The sequence below is a fragment of the Salvelinus alpinus genome, chromosome 8 (genome assembly GCF_045679555.1).
Source record: "Salvelinus alpinus chromosome 8, SLU_Salpinus.1, whole genome shotgun sequence".
Classification (NCBI taxonomy): Eukaryota; Metazoa; Chordata; class Actinopteri; order Salmoniformes; family Salmonidae; genus Salvelinus; species Salvelinus alpinus.
The window spans coordinates 21,413,373-21,426,744 of NC_092093.1; the positions used below are offsets into that span (position 1 = coordinate 21,413,373).

At 42.2% G+C, this 13,372-nt stretch overlaps 1 protein-coding gene across 2 annotated transcripts in view; it reads left to right on the forward strand.

The window, feature by feature from the left end:
- LOC139582718 (kelch-like protein 29) overlaps positions 1-13,372 on the forward strand; it is a 341,969-nt gene that overhangs the window by 198,607 nt on the left and 129,990 nt on the right. The window contains exons 1-2 of one of the 2 annotated variants that reach the window (XM_071412973.1): positions 1,365-1,740; positions 2,242-2,398. In XM_071412973.1, coding sequence (XP_071269074.1) covers positions 1,648-1,740; positions 2,242-2,398 — 250 coding nt within the window. In that variant the 5' untranslated portion in view covers positions 1,365-1,647. Of the gene's footprint in view, positions 1-1,364; positions 1,741-2,241; positions 2,399-13,372 lie in introns of those variants that run through there. The other variant, XM_071412971.1, reaches the window with a different exon arrangement.

The following is a 13,372-nucleotide window of genomic DNA, read 5'->3' on the forward strand; positions in this document are numbered from 1 at the left end:
TGTACAGTATACCACCCTAGCCTAGTATGTGTGTGCATCATGTGGTGTGTATGTGTGTGTCAAGGAAGGCTGGTGACCAGGTCTTTTCTATTAACTCAGAAGGCAGGCTGGGCTGAGGTGAGCCGGAGACTCTCTGACCTTTTCTGTGGGGGCTGATGCTGATGCTGATGCTGGTGTGTGTGTGTGTGTGTATGTGTGTGTGTTGCTGTAGGGTCTGATGGTGGTTGACCCAGGGTTTCCATCAGGCTTTTGCTGTTCTGATAACGTCTCTCACTGTGGTAGAAAGAAAAAAGAAGATCCTATTGGATATATGATGTATGTTCACAGCAGATTGAGGTGGCTCTACGTTTGGATGATGGTGGCTCTACGTTTGGATGATGGTGGCTCTACGTTTGGATGATGGTGGCTCTACGTTTGAATGATGGTGGCTCTACGTTTGGATGATGGTGGCTCTACGTTTGGATTCCGCAAAGGGGAATGTTTTTATTCTACTCTACCATTTGTAAAGAAAATTATGCTTCATGATTAATAACAGCTAGACTCTGATTATGTGGCTACACAATTTTAATAAGCGTCCATGTTCAAAACCATACCAACTTTTAATTGCCTTTGATTGCACATTGCAAGGTATAATTGAGTATTTGAGTGAATAGGTCTGTGGGGTGGTACATTAAGATTAAGGGCCCGTTAGAAAGTGACTAGGATGTGGGTTTTGATCCCTGCCTTTATGAGGCTATAATCAGCATCAGTCACCAGTTAGTACACTCTCCTTAACTCCTTTACCCCATTTACAATGATTCACCTTGCTCTTAGGCCCTGTCACATAAGAGTAGACGTGTGTGAGTGTGTGCACGTATGTGTGTGTGAGTGTGTGCACGTATGTGTGTGTGTGTGTGCACAAATCTGTGTCTGTTTGCACATGTGCTACAGAACGACTGATCTGGATTTTTTTTTAGGGCCGATACTGATTCAATGTAATTACATTTGAACATTTTGATGACAACATTTCCCAGAGACAACCATGTAGGCATTAATGAATAATAAAAAACAATACATTTCACTGTTTTACCAATCTAACTACTACAACATAATGGTAATAATTGTATTTTAATGTTAAATATCTTGATAAACTGGGTAAATCAAGAGGGCATAGGCCTAATCACAATACAGGTGAATGCATATTCTATAAGAGTGTGTGATTTCAGTGGAGTCTCTAGTGCTACAGATCACAAACAATATGTTGCCCATACATTTGGGATTGTATTAGCCTACGGATCAACAACATTTGCATAGAAGCAGCCTTATCGCTTCTTTCATAAAAAGGTGCGATGTCTCTTTAAAACGTCAAGACTGGCGCAGCCACAGACGTCACTCAAGACAGACATGCAACAGTTTGTCGAAATAGAAAGAACAGCCATTTAACCCAGTGAACGTTTTTGGAGACACCCTGCTTGCTTGACATATTATAACAAATCAAGTTTTAGAGTAGTGAACTGACGTTAGTTTCAGCTGTAAACTAGTTTGCAAAGTTAGCTTTCTGTGATTGAATGTAAGCTTATCTTGCTAGCTACTTAGCTAGCTAGCATATTTTGTTTTGTAAAGTGCTATAGATTGTATCTATATGAATATTGTTTTGCCGAACAGTAAATGGATTATATGCAGCATGAGTGGGTAGCTAACAAGATGCAGTCCAGCCAGAGGTTAATCCAGTCGCCGGATTACGACAGTTTGATACAAGAGGCAAGTGCGCTCGGGCTACATAGCTAGCTAGCTAACTTGGGGACATGGCTGCCCGTACCATGTTCTCTAGTGTGTGCGTATAGATGGGTTAGTGAATCATACAGGACAAGACATCGCTCAAGGCTGTGATTTAGAACAGAGAAGGAGTTAGTCTAGACCACGCTACGAGAAGCTTAGACTATTTGACATGTGCCAAGGACTTGTCTTCAGATATTAAAATAGTAAATGATGTGATCGTTTGTTTGCAAAGCTTGCTGACAAAAACAATGTTTAGCTGTTCCATAAATGTTTCGGTGTAACAGCCCAAGAACAGCCCCATCATCTCTGTATCTCTTGTCTATCAGGCCTGATGTTTGTTTGTATCGTTCTCTAAGCTGTGTTGTTTATCAACTGTCAGTTAAAGGCTGATAAACGGACTTCTTAATCTCTCTCTCGCTGTTATCCAGGTGTCAGAGATGGTTTGGTCCTACTGTTTCGTAATGTTTTTCTCTCCTCTCCCAGGTGTCAGGTGGGCCTCCAGGGGAGAGGGAGAGCCAGGCTCCAGGTCTGCTGTTAGCGCCAGGGGTGAAGTGGGGACAGACGCCCATCAACCAACTCACACCCTGGGAGACGGAAGAACCCCCTGCCAAACAGCAGCACAGAGATAGTGAACCCATAGGTACTGACACGCATGCATACGCAACGTGCGCACACACCCTCCTATACTGTACTAATCATGGCAATCATAGTCTGTATTGTAATATTTTCCAATTTAAACAAATAATCTATTTGAAGTAACTATTTCCATAGTGTAAATGAGTATGAGAATAAAACAGACAAGAATGCCAGTAATGGATTAATTTTAGGAGCTGTGGAAGTTTAACTCCTATAGTAATGGGTTCTGTTTAGGAGCTGTGGAAGTTTAACTCCTATAGTAATGGGTTATGTTTAGGAGCTGTGGAAGTTTAACTCCTATAGTAATGGGTTCTGTTTAGGAGCTGTGGAAGTTTAACTCCTATAGTAATGGGTTATGTTTAGGAGCTGTGGAAGTTTAACTCCTATAGTAATGGGTTATGTTTAGGAGCTGTGGAAGTTTAACTCCTATAGTAATGGGTTCTGTTTAGGAGCTGTGGAAGTTTAACTCCTATAGTAATGGGTTCTGTTTAGGAGCTGTGGAAGTTTAACTCCTATAGTAATGGGTTATGTTTAGGAGCTGTGGAAGTTTAATTCTTCCACAGTAGTATTGAAGTGAACCCAAAATGGCTGTGCCCTGCAGTGGTCAGTTTCCCTCTTATGTTGCTCTGCTGGCCTCTGCCTCCCGCTCATGGAGAATAGGTATAATTAAAAAATAATACACAATGGTACAGCCACTGCACTCGCTCCTCTGGAGCCTCTTGTAACACAGACACACTGAGGCAAACTATACGATGAAAATAAAATACTATGAATACAGTATTGAACAATGTATTCAAACACAATGAATATTGTATAGTTCCATAGCAAATATCCAGTTTCCACATTCCTAATACTGTAGCGAGAAAAACAATGAATACTGTATATTCAAGCAATACTCATTATATACAGTACAACACTGTATACGTCGACATAATGTAGCAAGCAATGCAACATGTGGTGCAGGGTTCCCCAACTGGTGGCCCACGGGTGGTTTTTATTTGCTCCCATGTTTCCTGAGCAAAACAAAATCTATTTTTTGTTTTTTTATTGTTGGACATAAAAGACTGTAAAAACACTAGGAAATCAGTTTCGAATGATTTACATTTTGGAAATCTGTTCCCAAATATTCCCAAGCATAATGGAGAGATGTGATCATATACAAATAGAAGCAAGTTTAAAAAAATAAAAAAATATTATGTCTGTTTGGGCATCTTGTGGTCAATTTGACTTCAACAGATTATTTTGAATTATGTTCTGGCCCTCCAACCACTCGCTCAAGAAAAAATTGTCCCACAGCTGAATTTAGTTGATGATCCCTGATGTAGCTTGTGTTATTACAGCAACACCATGAATACTGTATACTACTTGAGTAGTGTCTGACGTACTGTGACTTTACATGGAACTCTAATTTGACTAATTATCTGCTAACCATAATTCAGTCTCAGTAAAGATTTAATTAGATCAGTTGATTAATAATTAACCTGTCACAGCTAAGACAATGATTACATAAACACACAGAAGTAATACATTTAATGGAAAATATCTTTTTTATCGCCAGTGCAGCCTTTGCCACTACTAAATGTAATTCTCAAAAACACCACTAATACTTTTCCAGTGAAAATAAGTTCTCTCTGCTCTTCTAATGAAGTTTTATTTGTCACAGGTGCCGAATACAACAGGTGTACACTTAACCGTGAAATGCTCGCTTAATAGCCCTTCCCAGTGATGCAGAGTTAAAAAGTAACATAAAATACATTAGAATGGAGCTAAACTCAGCAAAAAAAGTAACTTCCCTTTTTCAGGACCCTGTCTTTCAAAGATAATTTGTAAATATCCAAATAACTTCACAGATCTTTATTGTAAAGGGTTTAAACACTGTTTCCCATGCTTGTTCAAAGAACCATGAACAATTAATGAACATGCACCTGTGTAATGGTCGTTAAGACACTAACAGCTTACAGACGGTAGGCAATTAAGGTCATAGTTATGAACACTTAGGACACTGAAGAGGCCTTTCTACTGACTCTGAAAAACACCAAAAGAAAGATGCTCAGGGTCCCTGCTCATCTGCGTGAATGTGCCTTGGGCATGAGGACTGCAGATGTGGCCAGGGCAATAAATTGCAATGTCCGTATTGTGAGACGCCTAAGACAGTGCTACAGGGAGACAGGACGGACAGCTGATCGTCCTCGCAGTGGCAGACCACGTGTAACAACACCTGCACAGGATCGGTACATCCGAACATCACACCTGCGGGGCAAGTACAAGATGGCAACAACAACTGCCCGAGTTAAACCAGGAACGCACAATCCCTCCATCAATTCTCAGATTGTCCGCAATAGGCTGAGAGAGGCTGGACTGAGGGCTTGTAGGCCTGTTGTAAGGCAGGTCCTCACCAGACAGCACCGGCAACAACGTCGCCTATGGGCACAAACCCACCGGCACTGGATCAGACAGGACGGGCAAAAAGTGCTCTTCACTGACGAGTCGCGGTTTTGTCTCACCAGGGGTGATGGTCGGATTTGCGTTTATCGTCGAAGAAATTAGCGTTACACTGGGACCTGTTTGATTGGAGGGTGAGGGCTAGGGCCATTCCCCCCTGCAGAAATGTCCAGGAACTTGCGGGTGCCTTGGTGGAAGAGTGGGGTAACATCTCACAGCAAGAACTGGCAAATCTGGTGCAGTCCATGACGGGGGAGATACACTGCAGTACTTAATGCAGTTGGTGGCCACACCACAGATACTGACTGTTACTTTTGATTTTGACCCCCACTTTGTTTAGGGGCACATTATTCAATTTCTGTTAGTCACGTGTCTGTGGAACTTGTTCAGTTTGTCTCAGTTGTTGAATCTTATGTTCATACAAATATTTACACCACATGTTAAGTTTGCTGAAAATAAACGCACTTGACAGTGAAAAGACGTTTCTTTTTTTGCTGAAATTATATACAGTGCATTCGGTAAGTGTTCAGACCCCTTCACTTTTTCTACATTTTGTTACGTTTCAGCCTTATTCTAAAATTGATTCAATAGTTTTTTCCTCAACAATCTACACACAAAGTGGTTTGTAGACATTTTTGCTAATTTATATAAAAAAAAAATAAAAAAAAATATCATATTTACATACACTACTGTTCAAAAGTTTGGGGTCACTTAGAAATGTCCTTGTTTTTGAAAGAAAAGCACTTTTTTTTTTTGTCCATTAAAATAACAGTGTAGACATTGTTAATGTTGTAAATGACTTATAGCTGGATATGGCTGATTTCTAATGGAATATCTACATTGGCGTACAGAGGCCCATTATCAACAACCATCACTCCTGTGTTCCAATGGCACGTTGTGTTAGCTAATCCAGGTTTATCATTTTAAAAGGCCAATTGATCACTAGAAAACCATTTTGCAATTATGTTAGCACAGCTGAAAACTGTTCTGATTAAAGAAGCAATAAAACTGGCCTTCTTTAGACTAGTTGAGTATCTGGAGCAAAAATGTCTACACTGTATTTCTGATCAATTTGATGTTATTTTAATGGACAAAACATTTGCTTTTCTTTCAAAAACAAGGACAAATCTAAGTGACCCCAAACTTTTGAAAGGTAGTGTACGTGTTCCGACCCTTTACTCAGTACTTTGTTGAAGCACCTTTGGCAGTGATTACAGCCTCGGGTCTTCTCGGGTATGACGCTACAAGTTTGGCACACCTGTATTTGGTGAGCTTCTCCCATTCTTCTCTGCAGATCCTAACAAGCCCTGTCAGGTTGGACATTCAGAGACTTGTCCCGAAGCTGTTCCTCTGTTGTCTTGGCTGTGTGCTTAGGGACGTTGTCCTGTTGGAAAGTGATCCTTTGTCCCGGTCTGAGGTCCTGAGTGTTCTGGAGCAGATTTTTTTATCAAGGATCTCTGTACTTTGCTCCGTTCATCTTTCCCTCGATCCTGACTAGTCTCCCAGTTCCTGCCGCTGAAAAACATCCCCACAGCATGATGCTGCCACCATGCTTCACCGTAGGGATGGTATTGGCCAGGTGATGAGCGGTGCCTGGTTTCCTCCAGACATGACGCTCAGCATTTTAGGCAAAATAGTTCTCTTGGTTTCATCAGACCAGAGAATCTTGTTTCTCATGGTCTTTGAGTCTTTAGGTGCCTTTTGGCAAACTCCAAGCGGGCTGTCATGTGCCTTTTTACTGAGGAGTGGCTTCTGTCTGGCCACTACCATAAATGCCTGATTGGTGGAGAGATGGTTGTCCTTCTGGAAGGTTCTCTCATATCCACAGAGGAACTCTAGACCTCTGTCAGTGACCATCGGGTTCTTGGTCACCTCCCTGACCAAGGCCCTTTTCCACCAATTGCTCAGTTTGGCCGGGCGGCCAGCTCTAGGAAGAGTCTAGGTGGTTCCAAACTTTTTCCATTAAATTATTATGGAGGCCACTGTGTTCTTGGGGACCTTCAAATCTGCAGACATTTTTTGGTACCCTTCTCCCGATCTGTGCCTCGACACAATCCTGTCTCGTGGCTCTACGGACAATTCCTTCGACCTCATGGCTTGGTTTTTGCTCTGACATGCACTGTCAACTGTGGGACCTCATATAGACAGGTAGGTTCCTTTCCATATCATGTTCAGTCAATTGAATTTACCGCAGGTAAAACATCTCAAGGATGATCAATGGAAACAGGATGCACCTAAGCTCAATATCGAGTCTCATTGCAAAGGGTTTGAATACTTAAGGTATTTCTGTTATTTTTAATAAATGTGCCAAAATGTATGGGGTGTTGTGTGTAGTTTGAGGGGAAAAAAATATTTTATCAATTTTAGAATAAGGCTGTAATGTAGCAAAAGGTGGAAAAAGTGAAGGGGTCTGATTACTTTCTGAATGCACTGTACCCTTAGTACCAGATCGATGTGCAAGGGTATGATGTATTTGAGGTAGATATGGACGTGAAGGCATGGTAAAGTGACTAGGCGTCTGGATGGATAATTAATAAGAGTTAAATAAAGAAATGAATAGCAGCACCACTTGTCTGTTTGAGAGTCTGCCACTACAAAATGAATTTGACCAAAGCTTTGGCACCACTATAAGGCTAGTTTATCCAACTCATCACTGAGGATACTGGCGGTGAAGAGTCAGAGCAGTGCTCTCTGACACACACACAGGACCCTGCTGTGTGGAGTATAGCGGTGGCTGAATGGTCCATGGAGCCCTGTGGTATTAGTATTGTATTCAGATGACTGAGGCTTTGCACCCAGACACAAGCACGGAGTGACACACACAAGCTCCTACCACGGAGTGAGATGTCACCCATATAGAATGCTGCTGCATGTGACAATCAGTCAGGGCTTGACATTAACTTTTAGTAGCATTGATTTTATTGTCCGAAAGCTCAATGGTCTAACACTACGGACCAAGAAAGTGACTGAAAATTGTATTGTGTGATGCAAGGAACCGCATCACAAAATAACCTTAATTTTTATCATTGGTGTTGACAATGGAAGACTGCTGGTCTCTATATCCCATGTATTATATCTCCTTCCGTTGTGGCCTTGAGCAAGGCACTTAACCTCCCCCACAAAGTAAAATACTGCACTGATAGGCTACTGTATAATACACATGTGGTCTGTCAACCCTCCATCTGGAGAGCTACTGGGTGTGCAGGCTTTTTGTCCAATCCTGCTCAAACACACCAGAGTCGATTTTTATTTATAAATTAATTACAATGGGGTTTGTTCGAGAAGGACTGGAGGAAAAGCCTGCACACCCAGTAGCTCTCCTGGACTCTCCAGGACGATTGTTGGCCACCCTGCACCATTACAATAACAACCAAATACTTTCTTTCTAAAATAATTCCCTCATTCAATGAACTAGGAATCATATGGCTAAGGTGGGCGAGGTAGCTAACTAAGATGTTTATCTATTTGTAAGGTTAAAATATTCCGTGTTCAGGGGTGATCTTGACAGAATAGGAGTTACTTGTCAAAGAGTACATTTCAACTTAATTTTTAACTGTCAGAATGGCCACTATTTAATAGAGGAGAATCCTAGACAATTTTGAGCGCTTGAGACTGTTTTACAACCGGAGTATGCAGCATTGGTTTCATCAACTGAGTACCCATATCAACTGCGTGTCGGGCCAATTGCGGTTATACACGAGTGCTGGTTGACAGTTATTTTAGGGCATGACAATGGCATTCATTCATGCTAATGGCTAAATAGACTGAACGAAAATATAAAAACATGCAAAAATGTCTAAGATTTTACTGTGTTACATTTAATATAAGGAATTCAGTCAATTTAAATAGGCCATAATGAATTTATCTGGATTTGACATGACTGGGAATACAGATATGCAAAAAAAGTAGGGGCGTGGATCAGAACCATTCAGTATTTGGTGTGACCACCTTTTGCCTCATGCAGCGCGACACATCTCCTTCGCATAGAGTTGATCGGGCTGTTGACTGTGGAATGTTGTCCCACTCCCCTTCAATGGTTGTGTGAAGTTGCTGGATATTGGTGGGAACTGGAACATGCTGTCGATCCAGAGCATCACAAACATGCTCAATGGGTGATATGGCTGAGTATGCAGGCCAAGGAAGTACTGGGACATATGGCCGTGTGTTATCATGCTGAAATTTGCCATAGATAAAATGCAATTGTGTTCGTTTGTAGCTTATGCCTGCCCATACCATAACCCCACCGCCACCATGGGGCATTCTGTTCACAACGTTGACATCAGCAAACTGCTCGCCCACACAACGCCATGCACGTGCTCTGCTGTTGTGATGACTATTGGACTTAGTGCCAAATTCTCTAAAACAACGTTGGTAGAGAAATTAACATTATATTCCTCGGCAACAGATCTGGTAGACATTCCTGCTGTCGGCATGCTAATTGCACAGTCCCTCAAATCTTGAGACCTCTGTGGCATTGTTCTGTGACACAACTGCACATTTTAGTGGCCTTTTGTCCCCAAGTCATCATTTTAGTCGAAGTATGATTTATTTGGACTTGAACAGGGAAATCCTTTGTATTATTCCGCATCTATGCCGTGTGTTTACTGATAATAAATGGCCATACGTATCTTGTGAGGGCTGGCTTTAGTTAATTTGGAACCACCTATAAAACATGTACACATCTGGGCTCATTACTTCCCATTTACAACCTGGTGCTACGGCTTACTGCTGTTAGTAATGCACCTCGTTCGATCTGGAGCTGTTGGATGAGCTGACAGTGAAGCGGTGAGTAAGAAAATAGCTAATATCATTCTGATGAACAACTGACGTTCACTTGTCTACAGTAAGCAGCCTGGCAACGCACACCTTAGCCGAACAACTTATCAGGTGCTCACTTCATGGCTAACGTCACCTAGCTAACATTAGCCGTATAGCTAGCTGGTGACATCAAAAGTAGATAAAGATGTCGATAGGTGAAACGTCAACACTGCTGGGATACATAGTAGTTTCTGGAGACATATTTTGCATGGCAGCGCTACTATAACGTTAGCAGCAAGAGTAGGCCTATGGGTCACTAACAAGTTTGGCTGGCTGGCTAGCTATAGTATAGTAACACAATGTCACCAGTAACACTGCAGTGAAGTAAATCCATATAAAGCAGTCAAGTTCATATATATGTTATAGTAGAATTACATGATATGTGTACATTGTAAGATGTTTATATACATTTTAGTAATTTAGCCATAGTGACTTACAGGAGCAATTAGGGGCTAAGCGCCTTGCTCAATGGCACATCAACAGATTTTTCACCTACTGTAGTCAGCTTGGGGATTCCAACCAGCGACCTTTTGGTTAAGAGAGTTAGGCAAAGCATTTGGTATAAAGTATGATTCTTTATTTGACCAAGTGACAGCCTTATTCTAACCGGCTCATCAAAACAATGTTCAAGAAGTTGGGCTATTTTATTAGTAGCTAGCTATATTTTTAGAAAGTTATTGGTACACATTCTAACTAGTGTCCATCGTTGGTAAAGACAATAGTTGCTTTTCTTGGCTCCAACTAGTGAAGATACATGTAAACATTACAGCTAGGTCATTCCAGTTATTTTTAGTTGGTGAGCCAGGTAGCTACCAAGTTAATTACATTTCGAGTACAGTAGCTTGCTACTAACTACATAACCTTTACTATTCAGATAATTAGGTTTTCAGAAAAACAGCTGAATGGTAGCTAGCTAGCATAGTTACGGGTACTCTTATGCTTGAAACAACTTTGGAACCAATTATCCACAGTTGCTAATAGTTACTTGTAGCTAGCTAGATTTATTGGTCCAGGGAGTAGGTTAGTTAGCCTCTAGCTTTGCCGGTTAAATTCCAGTATTACCTCTATGTATTCATCCTTGATCATTCAATTCCGTAGCAGAAGAGGGAGGACGAGAGTGGATGCCTTGTCATGGCTATTGTTAACTGTGCTGTGCTCCGTAGCGATTAGCTACCCTGGCTGTTTGGTTTATTTACAAATCACGGAGTGTGACCTGTGCCGGAGACGGTATGGGCTGTGCAAACCGATGAAGGTGGAGATTTGCACGCCTGATTTAATCAATATTTATAAGGAGCCATACGTCAGTGTTCAGAGGGTGGAACTAAATGTGCATTTCTGCACTAGGACAGGAATTAGGTCGAAATAGTGCTGGCCACTTACTCTGGAGGGTGTCTTTTAAACCTTTAATGAGCTTTACTGTTAGAGGATGTTGGCCATCGCTAATGAGTTCCATCTTGTTACTTCAGTATATATTGAGTTGCACACCCTTTTGCCCTCAGAACAGCCTCAATTCGTCAGGGCATGGACTCTACAAGGTGTCAAGTGGTCCCCATGTTGACTCCAATACTTTCCACAGTTGGCTGGTAGTGGAACTCTATTCCGACTAGCTCATTCCATCTCATCCCACAGATGCTTAATTGGATTGAGATCTGGTGACTGGGCAGGCCACTGCAGGAAGCCTAATTCACTGTTATGTTCGTGGAACCATTCCTGGACAATCCTAGCCTTGTGGCATGGGGGATTATCCTGATAAAATCAATCAATTTGCAGATGGATACACTCCTGCAATGAAGGGATGCACGTGATTGGCAATGATGTTCAGATATCCTGTGGCATACAAACGTTGCTCCACTTTTATAAGGGGCTCAATGTGGGCCATGAAAAAACACCCCACACCACCACCACCTGCCTACAATGTTGACACGCGGTATAATGGATGCATGTGCTCATTTGTTTTTCTCCATATCTTAGTCCTCCCATCAGCATGCAACAGCAGGAACTGGGATTCATCAGACCAGGGAATGTTTTTTCCAATTCTCCAATGTCCAGCGTTTTTGTTCCTTAGGCCACTGCAACCGCAGTTTCTTGTTCTTTGCTGAAAGAAGTGGAACTCTGTAAGGTCGTCAACTGACATAACACATTCGTGTCAAGGTACGACGAGTTGTGCCTTCTTTTATGGGTCTTTGGGCACCAATGTTGTAATGGACTGTCAGTTGACTAACTGTAGCCTGTCTGTTGCTCTGCACAATTCGTGTCAGCCTCCTTTGTCCTCTCATCAATTAACTGTTTTCGACCACTGGCCTGCCGTTGGCTGGATGTCCTTTGGGTGGTGGACCATTCTTGATAGACACAGGAAACTGTTGAGCGCGAAAAACCCAGCAGCGTTGCAGTTCTTGACACACTCAAACCAGTGCGCCTGGCACCTACTACAATACCCGGTTCAAAGGCACTTCAATATGTTGTCTTGCCCATTCACCGTCTTGATTGGCACACATACACAATCTGTCTTAATTGTCTCAAGGCTTAAAAGTCCTTATTTAACCTATCTCCTCCACTTCATCTACACTGAACAAAAATATGAATTCAATACAGTTGATCAGGCTGTTGATTGTGGCCTGTGGAATGTTGTCCCACACTCCAGTGGCTGTGCGAAGTTGTTGGATATTGGCAGGAACTGGAACACTGTTGAACACATCGATCCAGGGCATCCCACACATGCTCAATGGGTGACATGTCTGGTGAGTATGCAGGCCATGGAAGAACTGGGACATCTTCAGTTTCCAGTTATTGTGTACAGATCCTTGCGACATGGGGCTGTGCATTATCATGCTGAAACATGAGGTGATGGCGGCGGATGAATGGCACAAAAGTGGGCATCAGGTTCTCGTCACGGTATCTCTGTAACTCTGTGCATTCAAATTGCATATTGATTAAAAGGCCATTGTGTTCGTTGTCGGTTAAGACGCTGAACTGCAGTCAGGTTAAGACCATGGTGTGGATGACGTGCATGCAGATGAGCTTCCCTGAGATGGTTTCTGACAGTTGTTGCAGAAATGATTCGGTTGTGCAATAATGGTAACATCAATCATGAATAATTCATTAGCAGAATAAAACCAAGAGGAAGCGATGCTCCCTCAACCCTGCCCTCTCCGTCAGACCCTTTAGTCCCGCTCTGAGACGTCTTTCTGTCCATCTCTTCAGGAATGAGTCCAAAAGCACCAAGGCCTCCTGGCCACAAGGTGACGCTGTGCTGCTGTGGATGGCTGCTGTTCCGCACACTACTAATCCTTTCTTCATAACGGAAAAGTCTTTGGGCAAGGACACCCCAGCTCAGCTAAAACCATTGACAACTGAGTGCTGTTTTCAAGAGATTGTTTAATAAATGTTAACTATTTGGTTGCGATTTCATCACCTCTTGAAACGCATAGATCATAACTACAAATAGCCTCACGATATCTCTCAATATTGGCCACCATTTAATTGGATATTTGATATAAAAATGTGTGTATTATACCTGACAAGTATGAGTGGTTGAGGGTGATTTCACATCCTTCGTGGGCTCTGCCTTTCAAGCAGCAGAAGAGGGACAGTAGGTCCGACTTACAACTTTACCAGGATGAGGATTTTGCCGATGTCAAGCTCTGTCCAAAAGCCTCATCTCTGAGGCAAGCTAAATGACACGATGTTTGCTTAGAAAGCTAGCTAGCTACATACCAAA